The sequence below is a fragment of the Protomyctophum parallelum genome (genome assembly GCF_964188405.1).
Source record: "Protomyctophum parallelum genome assembly, chromosome: 14".
Lineage (NCBI taxonomy): Eukaryota > Metazoa > Chordata > Actinopteri > Myctophiformes > Myctophidae > Protomyctophum > Protomyctophum parallelum.
In genome coordinates this window covers 15,745,734-15,773,231 of record NC_139709.1, presented here as the reverse complement: position 1 = coordinate 15,773,231, position 27,498 = coordinate 15,745,734, and the positions used below count along the sequence as shown (strand labels likewise).

The 27,498-nt window shown below is 42.7% G+C and overlaps 1 protein-coding gene across 1 annotated transcript; it reads right to left on the bottom strand.

The window, feature by feature from the left end:
- Window positions 1–16,315: 16,315 nt before the first annotated feature.
- On the bottom strand, window positions 16,316–25,922 carry LOC310871142 (serine/threonine-protein kinase MAK-like; the record flags this gene model as incomplete). Its single annotated transcript, XM_083782631.1, has 10 exons — window positions 16,316–16,463; window positions 16,852–17,030; window positions 17,624–17,944; window positions 18,797–18,964; window positions 20,280–20,451; window positions 20,959–21,091; window positions 21,702–21,784; window positions 23,275–23,396; window positions 24,169–24,223; window positions 25,822–25,922. 10 exons carry the CDS (start codon window positions 25,920–25,922, stop codon window positions 16,316–16,318), a joined length of 1,482 nt encoding a protein of 493 aa, XP_083638757.1.
- Between the last annotated feature and the right edge of the window lie 1,576 nt (window positions 25,923–27,498).

Here is a 27,498-nt window from a genome sequence, read left to right as displayed (position 1 = left end):
TAGCTCTTTGAGGATGATGGGTCTTTGCCAGGTTTGGGGATTGCAACCACTTTGGCTTTTCTCCAGACAGAAGAGATGGTTTTCTGTGCCATGCATGTGTTCAGCATCCCCACGAGCCAGGTCTTTGCATTAGGTTCCAGGTGCTGTATAATTTCTGCCAGTATGTCATCAATCCCTGCTGCTTTTCCGGGTTTCAACTTTCCCATTGCAGTTTTGAGTTCTTCTAGGTCGAAGGGTTTGGTTTGAGGGCTGGCTGATTGTGGTTGGTCTGATACCACTGTGCGATGGTATTCTCCTGTGGGTCGTGGCGGTGTTGGTTACGACTGTTGGCCACCAGTTGTGATGCAACAGAGTTCGCTGTGACTGTTGTGAATTATGGGTGGCTCCCTGAGGTCCTTGATCGCCATTGGGTCCAACAGTGGTCATTGAAGCGTGCACACACATGCACACATGCACCTACACACACAGGGGCACATGCGTATGCACACCTGGACCTTTAAATGAACAACAACACAAAAACTAAGGCACTGGTGTCGGACTTCTGGTTTACCGGAACGGGGTTCAACTCCCTGCAGTGCCCTGCTCAATGTGTTGTATTTCATTCATTGGTCCATGGTCTCAGGTCATTGAGCGGCGCGCTATAGTGTGCGATTCTTCATCATTGTTGAGGATTTTTTAAAGGTGAAAATCAAGGAAAAGCAAAAGGCTATAGTCCATGGTCACGGACCGCATACTGGTCAAGGTCATTTATACTGGTGAAGATCATTTACTAGTCTTCTAAAGGTCATTTATACTGGTGAAGATCATTTACTAGTCTTCTAAAGGTCATTTATACTGGTCAAGGTCAATTACTAGTCTCATGAAGGTAATTTATACTGGTCACAGTCATATACTGGTCACGGTCATTTCTACTGGTGAAGGTCATTTATACTGGTCAAGGTCATTTGTACTTGTCAAGGTCATTTATACTGGTCAAGGTCATTTACTAGTCTTATTGAAGGTAATTTATACTGCTCAAGGTCATTGATATTGGTCAAGGTCATTAAGTGGCACGCTATAGTGCGCGATTCTTCATCATTGTTGAGGATTTGAAAAAAGGTTAAATTGCAGAAAAGCGAAAGGCTAAAGTCCATGGTCACGGAGGGCATACTATAGTATGTTGTTTTTCTTTTTTTTGGTGGTGTGCGGGCTCCATCCAATAACTACACCAGTTGTGATGCAATAGAGTTTGCTGTGACCGTTGTGAATTATGGGTGGTGTGGTCTTTGCCAAGACGGTGGATTGTGGCCCATGCCTTCCTGCTGTTATTTGTCATGTTGGTGTTCTCTATATCTTTTCGTCCTGGGCATGACGTTAAACTGTTCCGTTCGAGAGGACCGGCGACCCTCGAATGTAAACAGGTGTTGGGACAGGGTCAGGTGTTGTCTTGATGCATCCTATGATGATGCCACAGGTGTCATTTAGGGCTGTGTCGACCAATTTGGTGTGACGGGATAGGCTTGTAGGTGATGCAGAGGAGGGAAATGGGTCGGTAGCTCTTTGGGGATAATGGGTCTTTGCCAGGTTTAGGGATTGCAACCACTTTGGCCTTTTTCCAGACAGAAGGGATGGTTTTCTGTGCTATGCATGTGTTCAGCATCCCCACAAGCCAGGTCTTTCCGTTAGGTCCCAGGTGCTGTATCATTTCTGCTAGTAGGTCATCAATCCCTGCTGCTTTTCCGGGTTTCAACTTTCCCATTGCAGTTTCACGTTCTTCTAGGTCGAAGGGTTTGGTTTGAAGGCTGGCTGATTGTGGTTGGTCTGATACCACTGTGCGATGGTATTCTCCTGTGGGTTGGTGGCGGTCTTGGTCACAACTGGTGGCCAACAGTTGTAACCAACACCGCCACCGACCCACATAGAATACCATCGCACAGTGGTATCAGACCAACCATAATCAGCCATCACTCAAACCAAACCCTTCGACCTAGAAGAACTTGAAACTGCAATGGGAAAGTTGAAACCCGGAAAAGCAGCAGGGATTGATGACCTACTGGCAGAAATGATACAGCACCTGGGACCTAACTCAAGGCCCTGGCTTGTGGGGATGCTGAACACATGCACAGCACAGAAAACCACCCCTTCTGTCTGGAAAAAGGCCAAAGTGGTTGCAATCCCTAAACCTGGCAAAGACCCATTATCCCCGAAGAGCTACCGACCCATTTCCCTCCTCTGCATCACGTCTTTCTTATACCTGTGGTGTGCGGGCTCCATCCAATACCTACACTAGTTGTGATGCAACAGAATTTGCTGTGACCGTTGTGAATTATGGGTGGTGTGGTCTTTGCCAAGACGGTGGATTGTGGCCCATGCCTTCCTGCTGTTATTTGTCATTTGTCATTATGGTGTTCTCTATATCTTTTCGTCCTGGGCATGACGTTAAACTGTTCCGTTTGAGAGGACCGGCGACCCTCGAATGTAAACAGCCACGAAAGGAAACTGTGTGTGTGAGGTGTTCTCTATCATTTCATTCCAGACTTCACTGTCTATCTCCTGTGTTTTCCATTCATCTTGAGCGTTACACAGTCGTCTGATGTGCGGGGGGAGGTGCCGGCTAGCGCATAAAGGCACGGACGGGACAGGTGTTTTCTTGACCCATCCTGTGATGATGCGACAGGTGTCATTTAGGGCTGTGTCGACCAATTTGGTGTGACGTGATCGGTTCCAGCTTGAGCAGGAATACTCTGCTGTAGAGAAAGACAGGGCCATGGCAGTTGCACGGATTGTTTGTGGGTCTGCGCCCCACTTGGGAGTTCACTAGTTTTCACAGGATGTTATTGTGGGTGTTGACCGTGGCTTTTGTGTTCTCCAGGTGTTTTTTTGAAGAAGAGTGTCCTGTCCAGTGTAACTCCAAGATACATGGGGTGGGTATGGTTGGAGAGTTTGTGACCATCCCAAGTGACGCTCAGTTCTTTTCTTGCGTCTCGGTTCCTCAGGTGGAAGCTGCATAGTTGGGTTTGTGTGTGTCTTTCTTTTTCTGTCTTTCTTTCTTAGGACGGAGATCAAGGTAGACGCCATAGGAAGGCTCAACACTAGCCGATGCCCCTAGAGATCCATCCCAAAGCTTCCCTCAGGGAGCACAGCAAGCCAGCTAGCCAGCAAGCCTGCCCAGTCAGCCAACGCAGCCAGTCAGCTCCGCCAGTCAGCCAGTGTAGAAAGTCAGGCTGCCAAGCCAGAGCATATCAGCCCTTGCAGTCAGCCATTGCAGCCATACCAGCCTTGCTCAGTAAGCTCAGCCAGTCCTCTCTTGAGGCCTGGCTCTCTGTCTGCCTGGCCCGGTCTGCCCTGCCCTGCCTTGCAGCAACAGAACCAGCCTTTCTGGAAAGCCAGCCAGCTCAGAATGCGAGCTGAGCAAGCCAGTGCAGCAGCAAGCCCAGACTAGGTTACCGCAGCCTTACTGTGCAGCCACAGCCACTCAGTCTAGACCAGCAGGAGCTGGCCAGGCTCCAACCCTTGCAGCGCAGCCGTAGGCCGGATAGTCCCCCTGCCTGCACTTTGTTGCCTTCCTGGCCTGTCTGCCTGCCTAGGCGCCTCGGTCTTCCTGTCTGTCTGCCTTGGCCTGCCAGTCTGAAACTGGTTTAGACTAACTGCGTGCTTGCCAGCTGCGCTGGCTTGCTGAGCTCGTATTCTGAGCTGGCTGGCTTGCCAGCAAGGCTGGTTCTGTTGCTGCAAGGCAGGGCGGGGCAGACCGGGCCAGGCAGACAGAGAGCCAGGCCTCGAGAGAGGCCTGGCTGAGCTGACTGAGCAAGGCTGGTATGGCTACAATGGTTGACTGCAAGGGCTGATGTGCGCTGGCTTGGCAGCCTGACTTTCTACACTGGCTGACTGGCGGAGCTGGCTGGCTGCGTTGGCTGACTGGGCGGGCTTGCTGGCTAGCTGGCTTGCTGGACTCCCTGAGGGAAGCTTTGGGATGGATCTCTAGGGGCATCGGCTTGTGTTGAGCCTTCCAACGGCGTCTACCTTGATCTTCGTCCTAAGAAAGAAAGACAGAAAAAGAAAGACACACACAAACTCAACTACGCAGCTTCCACATGAGGAAGGCAGGCAGGCACGCACGCAGGCAGGCAGGCACAAGCTGCCTGCGTGCTTGCTTCGCCCTCCAGTTGCTGCTCCAGTTATTTGTTTTCCCTCAAACCCATCCTCAATGTGTTGGGTGAGGTTGAGCTCTGTCCAGCACAGGAGCGGCCGGGACGGAAACCAGCTTGGTCTTTAGTCAGTTTGGTGTCTATGAGTGGCATGAGGCGTTGGAGTAGCAGCCTCTCTTGTAGGTGATGCAGAGGAGGGAAATGGGTCGGTAGCTCTTTGGGGATGATGGGTCTTTGCCAGGTTTAGGGATTGCAACCACTTTGGCCGTTCTCCAGACAGAAGGGATGGTTTTCTGTGCCATGCATGTATTCAGCATCCCTACGAGCCAGGTCTTTGCGTTAGGTTCCAGGTGCTGTATAATTTCTGCCAGTATGTCATCAATCCCTGCTGCTTTTCCGGGTTTCAACTTTCCCATTGCAGTTTCGAGTTCTTCTAGGTCGAAGGGTTTGGTTTGAGGGCTGGCTGATTGTGGTTGGTCTGATACCACTGTGCGATGGTATTCTCCTGTGGGTCGGTGGCGGTGTTGGTTACGACTGTTGCCCACCAGTTGTGATGCAACAGAGTTCGCTGTGACCGTTGTGAATTATGGGTGGCTCCCTGAGGTCCTTGATCCCCATGGGGTCCAACAGTGGTCATTGAAGCGTGCACAGACATGCACAAATGCACCTACACACGCACAGGCGCACATGCGTATGCACACCTGGACCTGTAAATGAACAACAACACAAAAACTAAGGCACTGGTGTCGGACTTCTGGTTTACCGGAACGGGGTTCAACTCCCTGCAGTGCCCTGCTCAATGTGTTATATTTACATGGTTCATTGGTCCATGGTCTCAGGTCATTGAGCGGCGCGCTATTGTGTGCGATTCTTCATCATTGTTGAGGATTTAAAAAAAAGGTGAAAATCAAGGAAAAGCGAAAGGCTATAGTCCATGGTCACGGACCGCATACTGGTCAAGGTAATTCATACTGGTGAAGATCATTTACTAGTCTTATGAAGGTCATTTATACTGGTCAAGGTCATTTACTAGTCTCATGAAGGTAATTTATACTGGTCAGTCATATACTGGTCACGGTCATTTATACTGGTCAAGGTCATTTGTACTTGTCAAGGTCATTTATACTGGTCAAGGTCATTTACTAGTCTTATTGAAGGTCATTTATACTGCTCAAGGTTATTGATCAATATCAATGACCTTGATGACCCCAAGGTCATTAAGTGGCATGCTATAGTGCGCGATTCTTCATCATTGTTCACGATTTGAAAAAAGGTTAAATCGCGGAAAAGCGAAAGGCTATAGTCCATAGTCTCGGAGGGCATACAAAAATGTGTGTTGCTATACAGGCCGTTCTGGAAAATTTGGGACAGAGGTTCATCGTTGGCATCCAGGGAGTGTGTGTGCAAAATTTGGCATCGACCGGGTTAATGGTGCTGGAGATTAGCTGTTAACAAACTGACGGACACACACACACACACACACTCACTCAGAGTGCAAAACATACTCTATCCCCATGGCTTTGGCCTGGTGCCATACCGTTATTAATTATTGCCTACAATGTCAATTGTGAAATTACTTTACCGTTGCAATGCAACATTTACATTTCAACGAATGGACCTCGTAAAACAAAACAAAAACCAAAGCACTGGTTGTGGTACTTCTGGTTTACCGGAATGGGGTTCAACTCCCTGCAGTGCTCTGCTCAATTTGTTGTATTTACATGGTTCATTTTTATTTTCTGCTCATTGTGTTGCCTTTTCATAGATGATAACCCCCAGGTTCTTTAATGTGTTTGCACTCCCTACAGTTAGGTTACCAAGTCTATTTATTTATTATTTCTGTTCACTAGAACTAGAACCAATTACCAAAGTAGGCTTTCTAATGACACAACTCGCCTTTGTTTTTATGTGTAGCAAAAACGTTCTTTTTATTTACGCCAAAGAGTAGAGGCTGGTCTGCATTCATGCGAGCGGGGAAGTTTAGAGTAACATAGCTCTAAATGAAACGCATTAGAGCTATGGACCAGAGCTAGTAGTCATAGCACTTCATGGTATATGCATAGTTTATATAGTTTCATTATAGATATATTAAACAGAGAGGACTGGAGTCAATTGGGTTATATTATGTTTAACACTAATTTGAAGCTGTCAAAATCTGACAGACTTCTGGCGGCCATGGCCACGCCCACCTTTTGGTAACGCCCACTTTCGGCCAAGCCCACAAAAAGGACCCCCCATGTAATTTGCCAGGCAGGCTCCACTCTCAGACAGATATTTGGCTCCGTCTTATGAGCTAATTTAGAATTTCCTGTCTGAGAGCTAGCTAATTTAAGACATCCGGTTGCCTTCAGAATAAAATAAGGTTATTTAATTCGTTAATTAAATAATTGTCAATGCCCCAAGGCACAGCACTTTTTTGAGCGTTGACCTCAGTAGAAGGTCTGCTGCCGTGAATTTTACACCTCTCCCACTTAGCGGAGAGTGGGGTGTGGTACAGGACATCTCCCCGAACGCGTGGGTATACTGCATCTACAAGTAGTACAAGATAAATTGAAACCATTGACACCTACTTCGATGGTTCAGTTGTCATCTATGCCGGGGAATTTAGCAGCTCTCATTCAAGCGTTTTTTCAAAATCCAGGTCACACATTTGATTGCAAAACAATCTGTGGTGTCACTCAACAACTAGTGAATAGCATCTTACTTGGCCTTAGGAATGCACAATGACCCATTAGATTTTATACACAAACTAGTAGTTTGGTTGAGTATGTGTGGTGTCCACACAGTTGTTCAAGCAAAACATACAGACATCTGTACATTCTGTGCCTGGACAGTTGAAAGCAATTAACAGAACAATAACGGAGGACAATTTGGAAGAAGATGATGATGATGTGGTTTTATGCAATGAAAGTCTAAATGACAATATGTGTGAAGCTATACCATTACCAATTCTAACATTTCTACAACAGACATCTGCTATCAAAAAATGTCACACACGGCTTGAAGAAGCAGCAGCGCAGGACTCAACATTTAGACGGAAACTTGAGAAATTCAATCTAGCCAACACATCAGTGTCATTAGTGTCTCAGAAATGTTCTAGGACAGAAGAATGCACCATATTAAACAGCTTTGTAGAATACACACTTCGGTCTCCTTTCCTTGGAGATGACCTGCTTTGCCTGAAAAGTCTTAGTCTGTATAGTTGTACTCAATGTGGTGACAAGGCCTTACCATCTACAAAGAACATGTCACAATTCATAGTGCAGCCACTTGACGTGTCACAAAAAGGCATCTTAGACACTATTGCACAAATATTACCTGCTCAATCTGAACAATGTGAAACATGTCAGCAGGAAAAGAGCTTATCAACATATGAAGTAATTAACAGCCCACAGACCTTACTTCTCCTGTTAAGAGCTGGCACAAAAATTCCAAAAACGTTCAATTTATCCTGTCTGTACCACCAAAATGAGTATGCTTTGACCAGTATGTGTGTATTTTTCGACAGGCCACCATATGCGTCATTGTACATCCTTAAAGATCATAAATGGCATATCTGGACAAATGAATCGAATGACACAGCAGGCTATACCTTTGATGCAAAGAACATCCGCTCGACAGCACACAAAGACAGTAGTCACAAGTAGTTTCTATGTCGTGTCATACGAGAAAATAAACAGTCGAGAAATAATCAAGTTTCGTCAGGACAAACAAATGCATAAATGCACAGACAGATGCAATCAACGCACACAAGTGACACCCATTCCAAAGCTAGAGGTAACTCCTTGACCTGACTTAGCTTGCGTAGAGAAAGTGATTTCATGTCAATGCCCCAAGGCACAGCACTTTTTTGAGCGTTGACCCCAGTAGAAGGTCTGCTGCTGTGAATTTTACACCTCTCCCGCTTAGCGGAGAGTGTGGTGTGGTAGAGGACATCTCCCCGAACGCGTGGGTATGTCCAGATAGTTGCCTCGCGGAGGCCTCTTTGTCCAGTGTCCATTCTGGGTCCGGAAACGGTACTTTTTTCAGCGTTGACCACAGTAGAAGGTCTGCTGCTGTGAATTTTACACCTCTCCCGCTTAGCGGAGAGTGGGGTGTGGTACAGGACATCTCCCCGAACGCGTGGGTATGTCCAGATAGTTGCCTCGCGGAGCCGTCTTTTGTCCAGTGTCCATTCTGTGTCCGGAAACGGTACTTTTTGTCAGCCTTGACCCCAGTAGAAGGTCTGCTGCTGTGAATTTTACACCTCTCCCGCTTAGCGGAGAGTGTGGTGTGGTAGAGGACATCTCCCCGAACGTGTGGGTATGTCCAGATAGTTGCCTCGCGGAGGCCTCTTTGTCCAGTGTCCATTCTGGGTCCGGAAACGGTACTTTTTGTCAGCATTGACCCCAGTAGAAGGTCTGCTGCTGTGAATTTTACACCTCTCCCGCTTAGCGGAGAGTGTGGTGTGGTAGAGGACATCTCCCCGAACGTGTGGGTATGTCCAGATAGTTGCCTCGCGGAGGCCTCTTTGTCCAGTGTCCATTCTGGGTCCGGAAACGGTACTTTTTTCAGCGTTGACCACAGTAGAAGGTCTGCTGCTGTGAATTTTACACCTCTCCCGCTTAGCGGAGAGTGGGGTGTGGTACAGGACATCTCCCCGAACGCGTGGGTATGTCCAGATAGTTGCCTCGCGGAGCCGTCTTTTGTCCAGTGTCCATTCTGGGTCCGGAAACGGTACTTTTTGTCAGCCTTGACCCCAGTAGAAGGTCTGCTGCTGTGAATTATACACCTCTCCCGCTTAGCGGAGAGTGTGGTGTGGTAGAGGACATCTCCCCGAACGTGTGGGTATGTCCAGATAGTTGCCTCGCGGAGGCCTCTTTGTCCAGTGTCCATTCTGGGTCCGGAAACGGTACTTTTTGTCAGCATTGACCCCAGTAGAAGGTCTGCTGCTGTGAATTTTACACCTCTCCCGCTTAGCGGAGAGTGGGGTGTGGTACAGGACATCTCCCCGAACGCGTGGGTATGTCCAGATAGTTGCCTCGCGGAGCCGTCTTTTGTCCAGTGTCCATTCTGGGTCCGGAAACGGTACTTTTTGTCAGCCTTGACCCCAGTAGAAGGTCTGCTGCTGTGAATTTTACACCTCTCCCGCTTAGCGGAGAGTGTGGTGTGGTAGAGGACATCTCCCCGAACGCGTGGGTATGTCCAGATAGTTGCCTCGCGGAGGCCTCTTTGTCCAGTGTCCATTCTGGGTCCGGAAACGGTACTTTTTTCAGCATTGACCCCAGTAGAAGGTCTGCTGCTGTGAATTTTACACCTCTCCCGCTTAGCGGAGAGTGTGGTGTGGTAGAGGACATCTCCCCGAACGTGTGGGTATGTCCAGATAGTTGCCTCGCGGAGGCCTCTTTGTCCAGTGTCCATTCTGGGTCCGGAAACGGTACTTTTTTCAGCGTTGACCACAGTAGAAGGTCTGCTGCTGTGAATTTTACACCTCTCCCGCTTAGCGGAGAGTGGGGTGTGGTACAGGACATCTCCCCGAACGCGTGGGTATGTCCAGATAGTTGCCTCGCGGAGCCGTCTTTTGTCCAGTGTCCATTCTGGGTCCGGAAACGGTACTTTTTGTCAGCCTTGACCCCAGTAGAAGGTCTGCTGCTGTGAATTTTACACCTCTCCCGCTTAGCGGAGAGTGGGGTGTGGTATAGGACATCTCCCCGAACGCGTGGGTATGTCCAGATAGTTGCCTTGCGGAGCTGTCTTTTGTCCAGTGTCCACTTTATAAAGTCCATGCACTCCAGTGAATAGCATTTATCCATTTAGATAACTTTATTATTATTATTATAAGGATTTAATTACTTATTCTTACACAGAAACATAATGTGTGTCTTATAGCATCATATAGCATCATTTAAATGCTTAATTTGTAGTTTTAATGTGCAAATTAAACTTTTTTTCAATACTCTAGAGGGTACTCTTATTTTGAAGAGATCGTCCACCGGAAGTCTTAAATTAGCTCACTAGATTAGCTCACTAGACGCTGCCTCGGAACAGAAGGTGGTTGTGTGTTAACTTCTTACTGGTTTCCTATAAATAAATACCAGGTACATTTATTTTGTTGATTCTTCTACTGAATCATTATTATTATTAGAAAGTTTAAGCAAAAGACGTGTGCTCATTAATAAAGATGAAACAAAAAACGCCACAGTTAGATTGGCATGTTATTGAGCTACAATTTGACAATAAAATTCTATTTACATTTAATATTAATTGTTTCTAGGCCGTGTGATAATGAGTCTAACTTTAGACTGGATTGGGTTCAGCTCTTTTACAGTCTATGGTTCAGCTATGCCGCATTGGTATCAGCAGGAGGAATCATGGGCTACATGAAAGCAGGTATGTTACGTGGTATGAGGGCAGACAAAACCATACATTAATGATTCAGCAATCAGCATAGTCTGCCAGTTATCAGTCTGAGTCAATGGTGGAATTAGTGTACTCAGTCACAAGACACAATGTCAACATCACCATGTAGAAAATTAAGAAATACTTGCGTAAAAGTACAAAAGTATTTGCATAACAACATACTTAGAACAAAGTACCAGAAGTAAAAGTACTCAATAGCCCAAGTTTCCAAATATATAAAGAATAGCACATCTACAAGGTTAAGTGTTGCAAAGTGACATGTTGTGAGCTTGTAGATCTGCTATTTTCAAATAGCCAAAAAATATATATGGATGAATTGGTTTGTGTCTTGTTTTGTTATAATTATATAAATCTTCAAAGAATTTTCGAATAGTGGAGTCAAAGTGCAATATTTGCCTCTGATATATAGTGGAGTAGAAGCAAAAGTATTGGAAATTGAAGATACCTGTAAATCAACATGGTACAGTACTTGAGTAAATACTTGAGTTACTTTCCACCACTGGTTATTGTCAACCTTTTTCATTCCAAGGACCCCCAGTTGGATATGCATTAGGCTAGGCAAAGGACACCCATTTGCTACGATCTCTGGGACCCAGTCTGTAAAAAGAAAGTACTCTATAGCGTACAAGTGTACACATAACAGTCCATTTGGTTCATGTGTGTGTCAATCCTTTGAACTTGGGACCCCCTGGAACCACCTCAAGAACCCCTGTGGAGCCGGGGGCCAGAACTGGTCTACGCAAAAGTATCAATTTTTTAATGCTTGAGAGACCTGTGTGTTTGTTAATTCCATTACAGGCAGTGTCACCTCTTTGGTGGCAGGGCTCATCTTTGGACTCCTGGCCGGGTTTGGAGCTTATCTAAGATCTCAAAATCCCAAGAATGTGTGGGTTTCGCTGGGTGAGCAAGTTCAAGTTGTTCAATTGACAAAAGCACAACTGATGCCAAACATTGTTCTACGTCCCTTTAATTTAACCCACTGAATACACTGACTGCACACAGGCACGTCAGGGACACTGTCTGTTGTGATGGGAATGAGATTTCTCAACTCCTGGAAGTTCATGCCAGCTGGCCTGATGGCATCGACGAGGTAACTGTCAGAAAAATCTTGATTAACCACTTTCAACTATGGCTTGAGGAACCCAATAGAACAGGGTGCCACTTCTCCATTGAACCCAATGCCCTGTTCTATCCTGTCATCCTATTACTTTGAATGGTGTGCTCTATATATCCATCCATCCATCCATCTTCAACCACTTATCTGGAGTTGGGTCGTCGGGGCAACAGCTCCACTAGAGAGCTCCAGACTTCCAGCTCCAGTGTAACATTAGTAACTTGGATCCCGAGGCGTTCCAAGACCTCCCTAGGGAGACGCCCGAGAGGCATCCTAACCAGATGTCCGAACCACCTAAGCTGGCTCCATATATTTGGTACAGTGTAGCATCTTTGTCAAATGAAGCGTAAACCTCTCAAGAATCATACAGGGATTTAAAAGGTTATTTTACACAGTGCGTAGCCATAGCAAAGAATCGTTTTGAAGAACCAAAACAATTAGTGTGTGTAGTTAGATACAGTATAATGATTGATGTGGACATTGACTGAAATTTGAATATGTGCCTGGTAGGCTGAAAGATAGGAAAACAACAACCAGTATTTTGTCTCTGTTGGGTGGAAAGTAACCCCATATGTCAGGATTCACATAAAAAAATTGCAGACAAACTCAAATCACGTTGTGGTTCGTGCAGCATTTCAGGCTTGTAGATCTGCTGTTTTTGTTACGCTTGTGATGCTGTAGTATGTTGAAGTAGGGTATTCATTTACAAAAAACTAAAAGTTTGCATAATTCTCAGTGGAGGTAAGAGGTTTCTGCCTGACAGCAGTGTTTTAAAAGTTGTGCAAAATCTATGCATTTATGAGTTCTGATCTCATCTCTTTGCAGTGTCCTGATGTTGGGGAACATTGGCATTGGAATGCTCAGAAGTCCTCGTGGTGCTCAAAAGACCACATGAACATTGAACATGACATGTTTAGCCACCAATATTGATGTAATTTCAATGTGTCGTTTACACAAAATAAGAATTTCACTATCATTAAGAGGACATGAGCAGAATATGAAAGGCTATTATCACCAGGTTTTCATGGCTGGAAAAGAAAGCAAAAGAGTTGAAAATAATGTAGCTTATAAAACTGATATTGTTAATATATATTTTTGTACCCTTTTCTAAAAATAAAGTGTGTAATGTGTACAGTATAATGCTGTTGTAAAACTATGTGTGTACCGGTATATCACTGAAAAACAAGTCTAGGTGAAGACAGTCTTTGGCTTTATTTATGTTTTATATTTCAGTCACTATTCCATTATAAAAACATATATTGTATGTCTCTTGTACAACACAAAAACAACAGTTGACACATGGCAAATGTTATGATAGACAAAAAATACATTGCTGTGCAATGTGTGGATAGTAAATAGACAATCTACAAGCACACAACGCTGTGGCGTGGTGTGAGCTTGAAAATCGGCTATTTTCAGACTGATGCCTGAAGGTCAGTAGACCCAAAGCTTGCAAAATAAATACTTTGATTGTGCAGATCTGAGTGTGCAGAGCTTCCCTTTATTTCTTTCATTATCCTTTTGTGACTCCAGCACCTCACTTAAGTTTTTTCAGCAAATGAACGGTGGTTCTTTTTACATTTTTAACTTGAAAGTATTGGAAATGATAAGTATGCATTTCTCGCATTGCTAAGTGGTTTAACACTTTGGATTCTATGCTACAGATTGCCTCCATATTTGGTAGTCCAGTCTACTCTTCCATGCACGGGCTGTATACTGTATCTGTGCATTACTGGACAGGAGGGTTAAGGTTTTACTCTGTGTTACTGTTGCATCCTGGGATTTGTTTTGTACATTTTCTCTTCCATGCTTTATGCTCTGTGAGATCAAATAAAGAAACAGACAGTTAAAGATTCATTGTGGATTATTAGTTTAGGAAAAAAGATATGTAAATTAATGCTTTTATCTTACCTTCATTAAAATCACACCGGTTAAGGCTTATGTCTGGATGTTTTGATTTTAGACTCAATTCTTAGATCAGTGGGAGATGAAAGGTCAACTGTAATATTGAAATGCACATAAAGAAATGGTCGAATCAAAGGATTGTTTATGAAATGGTTGGGTTTTTTGTGCTAAACCTTCTTGGAATAACAGATGGGTGGAATTGATTGCATCAAGAAACTCGTATTTGTTTTACTTGTTAGTCTCAGAAATGTGTATAAACTTTACTTCCAAATTCTTCCAAGTAGTTGTATCTTGCACTCGTAAATTAAAAACAACCCATCTGCACTTTCAGGGAGTAAAACAACTGTTAGCAGTACAATGTTCTGTTTAAGTCTGTTTAAAAATAGTTCAGCATTTCTGACTCAATCATTGATCATGGATGGTTCACTGACTGTGTGTCTTTTATTTAAAGAATATATCCACATGCAGATATTACTCACTTGCAGAAGTGCCTGCTATTATTGGTGCCAAAGTCAATCTTTGTCCTATTTGGTCTTTGGTAAATGATGACAGGTACATTCCTGCTGGGTTGTAGGTGTTGCTCACCAAGTTGTCTGAAAATGATACATATAGAGATCAACTGGAATCTGGATGATAAAGATCCATTCATACATAGATGCATGCCGACAAGTGACCTCGTGTTAGGAGGATAGATTAGGCTTAACCGATAAGACCTGAGGACCATTCTAAAAATGTTTTGTTTATGTTTTCTGAAAAATTTATGTTGCTATATTAGTGGTGTTCAAACTTTTTCATGTATTTGGCCGCCGACCCCATCTCAAAATATTTTGTTCCAGTGACAGGGGAATGTTCACTTTACAAGATATATTCAGGTTTGCACACATTCTCACGACTTCTCAAAGATATGATTGTGGGCTGAGAAATATTATTGTCCATGGTATATACACCACCACCATCATGCTCCAAAGCTTAAAAAGGTTTATTTGGGTTCCTTTACACTGTAAAGTTTACATATATAAAATGTTTAAGTTAATAAATGTTTTAGTTGTATAGATTCATGGAATTCATATAAATTCCAGTCATACTAATGTCTTATTAACTTTTTACTTAAGCCCTATGTATGTAATTCCCCAAATATGAGAAGTACTTTTTGACTGCCCTCAAAGACAGAGTTGGCAGGTGTAACAGATGACCATGTGTCTTCATCTCTAATAGAGAAAGTGATCTCCTGCCCTCTCAATCTCAGATATTTGATCTTCACCTGGATGCTTAATACTCTGATCTCATTAATAAGGAACGAACTGGGGAATCAATGTGGGCTTTTGTGTAACAGGCAACTTAAATACTATGAATAATACATTTCCTCTTTTGATTTAGAAACTGATGCTTTAGAAATTCCACTTCCATCTGATCAACGACCAGGAAAGGTTTTTACCATTTAAGCCCTAATCTATACCCCATCGCATGACAAATAGTGAAAATCTATAAGCTCACAAATGCATTGTGATGTGAGCTTGCAGATCATCTATTTTCCCTATTTTTGAAAAAATGTAGAAATAATTATATTGAAAAAAGTTCAAACATTTCACCTTTAATGACCCAAATAAATTAGGGACGCCAGGTTGAAAGTTCAAGCTTGCTCATCTCTATAAGGTTGTAATTAACTGTAGTGCCGTTACAAGAATGTATCAGCTGGCTCTGCAGTTTGCAATTAAAACAGTCCATTAGTACTGGGAGGGAGGACTCCATACCTGGTGAAATGGAAGACATACTTTAACCTGTTCATATTTCCAAAACCACTCATCAAGAGTAGAATGCCAAGCATTTGATAATAGGGGTCATACGTGGGTGAATTACTTCTTGTAAGTTTCAGATGGGTGGAGTTTGTTTATGGGACTACGAAACTACTGGGCAGAATATTAAGATGATACTAGCAAAATAAGATGAATCATGAAAGTCGATTTTATGAGTAACTTATCCCATTAAAACCGGGAAAGCATCTGTGTCATTTTAGATTTTTGCGATGGCTCTTCAGCCATTGCACAACAAGCTCACCTCGTGTGCGTCACTTCGTGCTCACTTCTGGATTTTTGAACATTTTTGAAAAATCTCAAAAGAGTGAGAACTATGGATTTAGAAGGCGTTTGTAGAATCAGCCTCAGGTCTCAGTAGGTTATGCACCGCACCAGAAAAAGGTTTGAAAGAATTATTTTAAGAATTATTGTGATTCACTCAATACTTTCAATGCCTTACCTTTAATAAGAGGATACCCTGATCCATGTGCATGGCATGAGCTGTCCCAAATGTTTCTGCCCGCCAGCTGATCTCGTGCTGACGAGTTGGTTTTGGGTTTTACTCCTGAAAAAAGACACAGCTCAGAACATAAAGACTGCATCTGAGACTGAAACAAAAAAAAAACAACACATCATGGTGTCCATTCTGTCCATCAGTTCAATAAGCCAGACTCACAGGCCTCCCATATGTGTTTCAGTACAGTATGTGATAAAAGGAAATTGCCCACTGCAGTCTGATAAAATAATTATTGTTTTATTTATTTTTGCACACTCACAATGTCCACTTCTAAAGCAGAATATCAAGGATACAGATCAAGTGTGTCTAATAAAAAAGCATTATTTTGTAATGTGGTAATACAATGCTCATCTACAAGCTCACACCTTCTATACATTGGCTGTGAGCCTTACTTTCTTTCACCGCGGGCAGGACTTTGGACATGTCTGACATACCCAAATAGGTTCGCCTGGGTTGGAAGTGGTCAAGTGTTCTTACCAGGAAGGTATCTGGATTGACGGAGGTAGTGCTGTTTGGCGGACCAGTTGGTTGAGTCTGTCCTGGTCAGCCCACTCTTGCACAATGGTTTTGTTACTGTGTTGTGTTTGCTGAAGGACCAGGGCTCCGCCAAACTAAACAATTACAGCAATGAATACAGTTAAATATAGATGTACTGAAATATAGATACACTATAGATAGAATAGTCCCCTATCCATCCTATAACAACTAGAAGCAGTGAGCAGCCATTCTACGGTGCAATTAGGGGTTAAGAGTCTTGCTCAGGGACACACATCAACACATTGCTGGCCTGGTCTGGAATCTAACCTAGGACAACCAAGGCCTCTGGCTTCCCAGGCGGACTCACTAACCACTCAGCTATGGTGCAATATCGCCTAAATACCGTTAAGAAGGAAGGAATAATTGTGCATTCCCATTCAATACGATGTAAAAGTGCAAACGTTTAACTCCCAATAACTCCCACTGAACCAGACCTCTATCTATGAGGGTAAGCACTCTCACCGGCCGCCAGTCTGCTCAAGTAGCTTCTCCGTCAGGGAAACCATGGCGGGTCTTTTGGAGATGGTCACTCCGCTGTCTGTGCAGTCCAGCTCATCCCAGCTGTCAGCAGCTTTGATCCATGGCTGGCCCCATCTTCTCCGCCCACTCCTCACTCCATTCACACTGTTCTCTGTTCCTCTCTATCATCACAGGGCCAAGAGACAGACGTATTATTATTATTATGTATATACTAGTACTAGGCCACCTCCACCTTTGTTTTGCTGTTACAACATTCATCCAATCAAGTGATGAATGTTTCTGTCCTCTTTCAGGCTATGCCTGAAGAAGGTCAGTAGACCGAAAGCTTGCAAAATAAATACTTTGATTGTGTGAGTGTGCGGAGCTTCCCTTTATATATTTTTTTCATTATCCCTGTGTGACTCCAGCACCTCACTTTAGTTTTTTCAGCAGATGAGCGGTGGGTCTTTTTACTTTTTTGACTGTTATAGTTTCTAAAATATATATTGTACATCAACAGTGACACCAATGAGATCGCTCACCACTGTCGTTGTCGTTACAGTTGTGGTGTGGACTCCACCATTGACTTAAGTTAGAACAATTTTTAAATCATATATTTATAGTCGTATTGTGGACGATTAAGTCCTCAGCCGTTAGAAATTCAATCATTACTTAGGAATATCCTAACTAATACTATCTATAGTCATAACAGTCGCAAAACACTTAACGGTCATGAATCGTAATCCTTCTAAAATATTTTGTCTTGGCACGTTACCGGTCGGTTGTTCTTGACAAGGCTGAGCGGTTGGAGCTGCTCCGGTGTGAGTGTGTCTGTACGGGAGCCGCTGTGTTCCGTGTTCTGCTGCGGAACGGGGATCTGCTGGAGGGGTTGGTGGTGATGGTGGAGAGGTCTGCCCTGGCCCTGCAGCTTAGCCTGAGTCTCATGGTTCTGAGAGGACTCTGGTAGGTCAGCCTTACATAGTGATAGAGGCTGGGGCTGTGTTATAGACTCTGCAGTCTGATCCTGGGCTTTATGCTGCTGCCCCAGGTACGTACCTGATGCTTGTCCAACATGGAAGTATTGATATTGCAGCGCCTGAGAAATAAACACAATAGAGACTAAATTAAAATCTTTTGTTTCGTTTTTTTTAGTTTTTTAGGTTAGGAACATGCATAACCTTTACAACAGAGCTAGTATTGTTTATGTGAGTGGTGTGTGTGCCCCTTCAAATGTAAAGGTTTAGTGGGAAAAGGCTCTTTCACTTACATTGGAGCTCCCAAATGGAACAGCCTGGAAACCTCTGTTAAATTGACATCGACCTTGAGGTCATTTTGCGCTTAAAAGTTTCCAATATAAGTTTATGTTGGTGTTTTCTTTTTCTTTTGTTTATATTTTGACCCCTCCTACAGTATGTCCAGCTTTTAGTGTGTCCACAGACTTTGTCCTACACAAACATTAAATTCACATTGACAATGAATGGAGAATTTTACGTCATAGTGTAAACACAAACATTGCATAACACAAACATTGTTTGTGTTATGCAATGTTAATTTATGTAATTTCACAAACACAAGTTACAACTAGTTTATAATCACACTAGTTTGAATTATCTGTGCTGTTCTATACTGTGTAAACCTACTAAACAATGCACCACAAACATGTGGTGTGTATGTACTACTAGACAATAAAATATCCAGTTGCAGTAAATGGTGCATTTATATAGCGCTTCTATCCATAGCGCTTTACATAGATTGTGTATTACATTCACCGATGGTGGAGGAAACCATGCAAGGCACCAACCTCAACCTGCACATCGGGAGTAATTAGGGGTTCAGAGTCTTGGACACTTCTACACTAATTCTGGGGAGCCTGGGATCGAACTGGGAACCTCATGGTTCCCATCTGGCTGCTCTACCGGCCACTCTACCCCTGAGCCCCAGTAAAAACCTGAATAGCTGTTGGCCTTTTCTCTGGGTCCCACTGTATCATGTCTTTCATCAGAGCTACTGCTTCATCGCTGGCGTTGGGGATGAGGGAGCGCAGGCTGGCTGGGACACACTCTGGGAAGTGGAAGGTCAGGGAAGCAGCTAGGTTGTGTCCCTCAGGCCAGTCCGACTGACATGGGAGAAACATGAAGAAAAGAAGAAGTGTTTTTTATTGGTGTCTTTTTATCCCCATTGTTTCTGAAAGTGTGGTCCGGTGGGGACCCCCCAGTCAGGGGTCCTTGAGAGGGTTTCAGTGGGGTGGGGTTAATACAGCATGATCACGATCATTTAACCGTTTTATCCATATTTTATATGTTGGCCATTCAAAAATAGCAGATATAGTACAAGCCCATGCTGCGAGCTTGTACCTGTACATCTGTTACCGGTATTTATTTTTGAAAAAAATTAAAAGAAATCTTGAAAGTAGTGGAATATTTTGAATAATTTTGACACAAATCTTCCCTTCTAGGGGTCCCTGGCACAGTTTCAGATAAGGGTCCACGGCAAATACATACAATTTGGGGGTCCTAACTCCTTCACATGAAAAGGTTTGAGAACCAGTGAATTCATTATGAAGCACAGCTATTTGTCTCAAGTGTAAATTACTATGTTTGGAAATATCCAGTGCTGCCCAGTAGAGTACACTACACATACAAAACAAAGCGTTTGTATGTTTTTGCATGTCAAATGGTATTTGAAAAAAGGAGTATACTACAGACAGCAAGAAGGAGGCAGGCAGGACCTATCTCGCTTCCAGGAAGAGGCTGGTAAGAAGGACGTTACAAGTGAGTTGGATGTTATTCTTAAACAGCACTTGTAGATCTGCTATTTTTGGATGAACCTTGGATGTCCTCCTACTTTGTGGCTCACCTGGTCTCTCTCTCCCTCCCTCCACCTAGGCCTATCAACTCCAGTCTCCAACCCCGCTGGGGAAAGCTGGATTTCCCCACCAAATGTAGGCTCACTGCTCTCTTTCTGCTCTGCCCACAGGACAACAGTGTTGCCCTGTATTAAGCCCAAGGCCAAAGACCCCAGCCGGGAAGAACCTCAGTTGCCGCTTTGATCCACCCTCCCTTTCCCTCAACGTTATTTATTAAAGACACTTTCTATTCTGCAAACTGTCCTGTTTTATGGTGAAACTTACCTCCACCACCCCTGGGTTGCCACAATCTAAATCTATATGCATAAACAGTAAACACACAAATGTGCCATCAGCCCAGACTGGGGGTGACGTGGATCCCTAGCTATTATTAATCCCGCATGACACTAAATTGCGTTTACCACCATGTGACAAATCACAATGTGAGAAAAAACGATCTAAGGCAGCTTTAAGATACATTTCTGTCCTATGCAAAAAAAGGTGTTTTGACCATTACACATATATAATGTACATAATGACGTAAGTGTCTACAAGCCTGGTGTGCCAGTTGAGTCTGACCACTCACCTCCTTCACTGTTCCCAGCACTTGGCAGATCTTGAAGATCTGGTCCACCTCACTGTCCCCAGGGAATAGGGGTCTAAGCGTGTAGAGCTCAGCCATGATGCAGCCGACAGCCCAGATGTCAACGGGAGAGCTGTAGGAGCTGGACTTGAGCAGGACCTCAGGGGCCCGGTACCTGTCCAGACAACAGTACAGCAGGGCACTCAGATGAAGAGGTTTTAGTCACCTCCAAAGGGAAAATCACCAATACCAAAATTATAAGAACTGAGAAAAAAAGAAATGTATCCTTGGTGCCCAAGTAACACTCGCTGTGTAACACTTGCCTGTAACAGACTAGGAAATACAGTACATATTTAGAAAATATTTGTGAAAAGTCTTCTGTCTGGTGTCCAGAAGGGAAGATAAGAATACAGGTCTGCAGGACAATATGCCCAAGCCAGTTTAGCTTTATCTTCACAGCAGCAGATCTAACCACAATAACATGCTGGTAACAACTAGCCTCGCGTAGAGTGGATATATATAGTCTCGTCCCTCTCAGTATTTGATTTTTTTTTTGTATTTGCGTACTGGGCCCTGGTTGTTTATGCCGATGTTCCACGGTTGTTTTGTTCACCGCAAGAGGTTGTCTTATTTTTAAAGTAATTATTTAGTCGATGAAAGGCTGATGTGCGAACAGTCTTGCCATCTTGTGGATATGTAGTCGGTGTAAGGTGGCTGTGAGCGTATTTCTCTGGCCAGTCCAAAATCAGCAATCTTCACCAGCTCTGGACCCGCACACAGCAAGTTCTCTGGTTTCATATCACGGTGGAAGTAACCTGGGAAAGAAATAGTAAAAAACATGACCTTTAAAAAACAATAGAACCTACAGAGATCTCCGTGTATTACATTCCTATTAAGCATTTGTTGAGATAACCTCTCAAAACTGTTTTAATTGTATACTTATAACTTTCATTCAATTATTTGCACTTTAATTTCTACACATTCTCCATCTCACAATGGAACGGGGAAAGGGTGTATTATTTGCACATAATGTGAATGTCTCCTCTGTATTTAACATATCCTTAACTATTAGGAGCATATTTAAAACATTGTAAACATGCAAAATCCCATTCAAGACAAATCTTTAAAGGAGCACTAGTGATTTCCCTTGAGGATTCTTCTTTGTGTGCTAAAACAACAATTCTGACACTTCTTCTATGGCATCTTCTTCTACAATCTAAACATGGCGGCTTTCTTGGCAGGGGTACCTGTGCTATTCCATTACATAATATAATGTATAACTAAGAAATACGTTATTTGCCTACAGTTTAAATGTTCATCTCATGTGAGTGAAACTTATTTCAAACATTTAAGAAAATTAAGATTAATTTGTTTTAAATCGCTTAGTGCTAGAAATGAAATGAGGAAGAGCAAAAATGATCTTACCATGCTTATGCACAAATGCTAAGCCAGACAGTACTTGGAACATAATGCTCCTTATTTCATTTTCAGAAAACATTGTATCTTCCCTGTCAGCAGCAAAGATGGTGAAGCACAAAGGAAAGAGAGAGAGGATAAAGAAAGAAGGAGGATAAAGTAAAACATGCAAAGAAATCATACAATGTTAAAGCTACAAATTCTCACTCCCAGGTCATAACAGTGTTTTATTATCTCCGCCAGGCCGAATGTACAAGGGTCATATTCGTATACATTTGCAGACCCTTGGTAGAAAACCAAGCGTGATTTGCGGAGATTTGTGCACTGAGGAGCGCACTTTTCTAGTTCATTTAGTTAAATATTATTTTAATATTTGACCAAAGAACTACGTCTAAATTCAGTGTTCAAATAATGTTTTACTTTGTAATGTTATCTTTCGGTCTGGTTACTTTAATCTATAGCATCTGTGGACTGTTATGATTTGGTATCACTCATTTTGGTGGGAATGTTATTTTATATAATAGCTTATCAATTAACCAGTAATATCTATAGCCTACCGTACAAGTGTATTCATGTTATCAATGACCGTGTGGTTTACAAATTATACAGTTGTAAACCACCTATACCAAGATAATGTTGACAGCCTGATAATGCTGTGTTGGATTACAGGGCAAAGCATAGCAGACATCTCTTCCATAATCACATGTACAGTATCATGTTTATGAATAAATGTCCCAGTAATATCTGTCACGTTTCTGACAACTGCTTAAAAAAAACACATTTCATCTGTTTATGTCTGCGGAAAACTAAAGTCAATATATGGGCTACAACATCTTAGAAAACCAGCACTAAACAAACCTATGCCCACTGCAAATAATCCTGATAGGCTACTGATCCACTATTATCGCCCTTAAAGGACCACTTCACCACTTTTCAACCTATCTTCTGTGGGCAGTGGGCAGTTTAGAAACCGTCCTCCAGTGACATCAACATTAGGCAGATTTTTTTTTAAACAAGATTTTGTTACAAAAATGTTTAGATTTTCATTATCGTGAGAACGATGGCTTCCATTTTCGCATTGCAACTTTTCAGGACTAGAAAGCCTGCAGTTTCTATTAGCTTGTATTCCCCATTGATGATGTCACTGGAGGACGGTTTCTGAACTGCCCACAGCCCTCCTATGAGACAGTGAGACCGAGTAGAAAATAATTGAGCAATTTCTTTCATGATTATTAGTGAGGACCTATTATATGAAGATAGGTTGAAAAGTGGTGAAGTGGTCCTTTAAGTCTTTGCATTAGTTCTGCAATTGCATTGTTTTTTCCCCAGATTGTTTCCAGTTCCACCCAATTTTACCTATAGTTAAGATGTTAACAGGTGTAGGCAGAGATCTGCAGGTCTCTGATTGTATGGCTATACACAAGACTATTATCATTATGGACGAAGATTTTGAAATATTTGGACAAATTTGGACAGACATTTTAGACCTGATATTTTTGCTGTGTGAAAACCAAGCCATGACATAGTATGGGCTAGTTAATGGATTTTAAGTGGCGTGTCATGCGTTCATACTGTAGGCTACCTTTCTTTCATCAGCTGATAGAGGTTTTCCTTCATATATTCAAAGACAAAGTAGAGGTTGTCATTCTCTCTGATCACCTCTTTCAGTTTCACCACGTTGGTGTGGCTGAGCTTCTTCAGCGCCTGTTTGGACGACAAGCAGCCAAATACACAGATACCAGTGGTGTAAATAAGTACTGTACTTGAGTACAATTTTGAGGAACCTTTACATCACTGTATTTCCAATTTTAAACTAAACTACACCTCAGAGGCAGATATTGATTTGAAAACTTGAGTTACTAGTTACTTTGTAGATTTGGATTATTATTAATTTACAAAAGACACATTAACCACTTCAACCAGTCGGCCCATTTGGAAATAGCCAATTTACAAGCTCACAATGCATTGGGATGCAACGCATTGTGAGCTTGTAGATCTGCTAATTTCAAAATATTTTTATATTTGAATACTTGGGAAATGTGAGATTCGGCATAATGAGTACTTTTTGATACCAATACTTTTGTACTTTTATTCAAGTAAATTTGGTATTTCCAAATTGCAGTACAACCTCAAATGCAACATTTTGGGGATAAAACAACTCCAGTCTCAACACTTTGTGCTTTGAAGAAACGTATAGACCACACTGTGCTTCTGGCTCGAGGACCTGCCCCAAGAGCACACACAAATAATCTGTTTTCTGAGATCAGCATGGAGGACACATGTTCTGCTGCAGGTTGTAGGGCAATTGGACGACATCACAACAGCTATTATTATTATTATTATTATACGGCTATAATAATTATATATTAAATGAGATTAAATTGAGTCAAAGACATCAAAGCTGTAAACTGTCAGTTGGTGCTGATGTAGTTCATGTTATGTATTTAGTTGTTGGTTTATGTTACTTAAAACTTACCTCCACCTCTCTGAGATGGATGCACTCATCCCAAGAATAGAACTTTCTTTTCATCCTATGGGGGAAAACATGAGCATTCTGTTACTATTTCAGCGTGATTTATCGCATACCCAGCCTAAATTGTTAAATTGTAAATTGCAAATAAAGGCTGCATCCTTTATTTGCAATTTACAATTTTACAATTTAGGCATTTAGCAGACACTCTTAATCCAGAGCGACTTACATTAAGCAAGAACAAAAAGCATGGGAATACATCACAAAAAAGCATTTATCATGAAACATGCGTAAGCTAAGAAAGTAACAGTGGAATGAATATCTATATTATGAGACTATACATATAAACTATATATATATACTACTATGCTATACATATGTACTATGGCGTGCTATGACTATATACAATGCAGTTTTGCCTTGGGTGAAGAGAGGGATAAAGGGACCAAGGGGTCAGCTGGCATCGACAATATCAGGGTAGCTAATAAACTGCACCACGCAGTCTGGTTCAAGAACTGGTCAAAGAATTCAGCCAGAAAACACGGTTGCTGTGGAAGATGTGGTAGAATTCATGGCTGAAGAGACGCTGTTTATTGGGGGCAAAGGAAACAAAACCCTGAGTGTAAAACAGTGCCCTTTAATGGTTCTCATATGGCTGCGTAATGGTGAGGCTGGCAGCCAGCAGCATCTGTCATTTTCCCAACCAACTCCCAGCAGGACCACAACTCTGTTGTTAATCTAGGGAGTCTTAATCTAATTATCAATTAAGCACATGAATCTTATTGTGCCTATTCTGGGGTGAACATTCGTCAAAGATAATAGATCTACATGCTCACAATGCAGACCACACAAGGTTGCCCTTTTTTCAACACTACTCTGCTCTTTTTGGACCATTGTCAACAGCATAGAGGGTATGAGCATGCATGAAGTGAATGGGAAATCGAGTGGCAAATTGAGTGTCAAAGTGACTTGGCAAAGTGAGTTTAACGTCGTTTAATGCAATCAGATAGGACTTTTCTTTTTGGATGTATGGGCTATCAAGGCCACAAAAGCAGTTTTTTGCCACTCAGTAGGCGTTCCCGCATAACTTCCGGGTATGATCATGATGTTACACGCATACCCTCTATTACATCCATTTGGGGTATAAATTAAATTACAAGGTGGAGGAAAATATAATATTAGTACAATATGGTCAGTAAGAATGAGCTATAGAAGTCATTTGTCTGAAATCTAAACAGCTTGTTTGATGACACAGCTCTGAGGTATGGCACCGCCTGGCGCCTGTGCTATGACAACAAACCTACAACACATTAATCAGTGGTCTGGTCTACGTAACTCGTCCCAAGAGATGTTCTCATTAATTGGTGGTCTACCCTAACTCTTCTCAAGAGATGTTCTCCCTGAAGCAACGGCTGCTTCAAGTACTGCCAAAGAAAATGAAACATTTGTAACAACATTTTCCACTATAGATTCTACAATCTTAATATACAGGACATCCACCTGAATACTTATTTGCTGCCGGAGTCTCTCAGCACATTGCAGCAACCAGTCTTAAGCAGCTTACCGCTTCAAGAGAAAACAAGATCAGGACAGCATGGCCTTTGCCTGTGTTTGTGAATCAGGGAACTGGAGTGAGTGAGATATATACTCCAAACTCACCGCTTGATGGCCACCAGCTCCCCCGACTCGTTGCTTTTGCCCATGAGCACGCTACCGAAGGTGCCATGACCCAGCTGTCTCAGTGTGGTGTAGCGGTTCATCTCCTTCAGCGAGGGGTCTTTGACAGCTCCATGCAGGTCCACTGGCAGAGAGAGGGGAAGTGATAGTATACCTTCCCTGTACAAAGAAACCAACTCACACCCTGCTGCTGATGCTGCAGCCTGCAGGCTCACATGTACAGCAAGGTTAAGCCTGATACTTTGGTGGCATGCCTGTGTCTCGCACTAAAAATAGCTGTTGTGAGCTTTACGACACCATCACACAGTTAATTATAAATCATTCTTTACCTACCAACTGCCCGCTTTTCAATGACACCCAGAAGTAAAACATGAACTGAAAAGTTACCTCTCTCTTTGCAGATGGTTGCTTGGTGGTGAAGCTTGAAGATGCGGCCAGGAAGAGACGCTGGAAAAGCGTAACTGTTTTTAGATCCTGTCTGTTTCCCTCGCTGTCTCCCCTCTCCTAAGCCTAGACGTTTACAGCACATGAAGGCTGGGAGAAGTGGATTAAATTGATGTCCACTCGAGAGAACCTGCCCAGAACTGAGCTCAGGGAGGAAGTGGGCAGAGGAAGTTCCCATGAATGTCATAAACATAGTCAAACCTGAATTAGGTAGTCAATAGTAAACTATAAATCTCCCAATTAACCTACGATTTTATATTGGACAAAATTTGAAAGTAGACTTTGGTCCTTGGTCGACAGAAGAAAGACAAAATACTGACCACACTGTGTGTAACAGGTGTCCTATGGAAGGTGACAGAGGTGGAAGTTGCATCTAATATGTTTCTACTTGGCTGTTCGATACATTAGCCTACTGCTATACTTTGCTTAGTTAAAATGTATATTATGTAATTATGTATTTTGTAACGTTGTTGATGTGGCTACTGATACATCACCAAGTAAGTCCAAGATATTAATAAAGCTGTTTGAGTCTGAGTCTGCCGGTATTCAGAACAGTGTGTGTGTGTGTGTGTGCATGCGTGCGTGCGTCTATGTATGTGTGTGTTACGTCACGTGTGTGTGGCTGAACTGTTGTGAATTGGACTCAGGGGAGAACTATAGGCACTTGTCTTTTACAAAGCATTAAGCTTAATTACCTTATTAAGCATCCTTAATTGTATATGACTATGTGTTTTTTTCCCCTTTCTATCTCCTCTATGATTTCCTGTTTTTGGCTATATAGAAGTGTATATTTGTATACACTCTAAATGTTCTGATGAATTGAAAATTGAAAAAGGTGTAATGCTTTATGGTGTCGTCCACAGTTCGTTTTTGTATTGAGTTGTGCCTGAAATCAAATGTACTGTAATTCTGCAAACTGGTCTGTTAATAATACTTCAATCAATCAATCAATCAATCAATCAATCAATCAATCAATCAATCAATCAAAGTATTGCAGTATTGATACTTTTACCTAAGTAAAACACGTGAGTACACTTTCCACCACTGCTGCCTACACGTTACATAATAGTATTGGTCTTACCTGGTGGTGACAAAGCAGGGCTTTGCTTTACATTATCTCTCTATACGCGCCATCTAGTGGTGTATGTCTAGTCCTACATCATCTGACCTGGCTTTTTATCTTGAAAGGCCAGTATCATAATAATTTAGTATGAA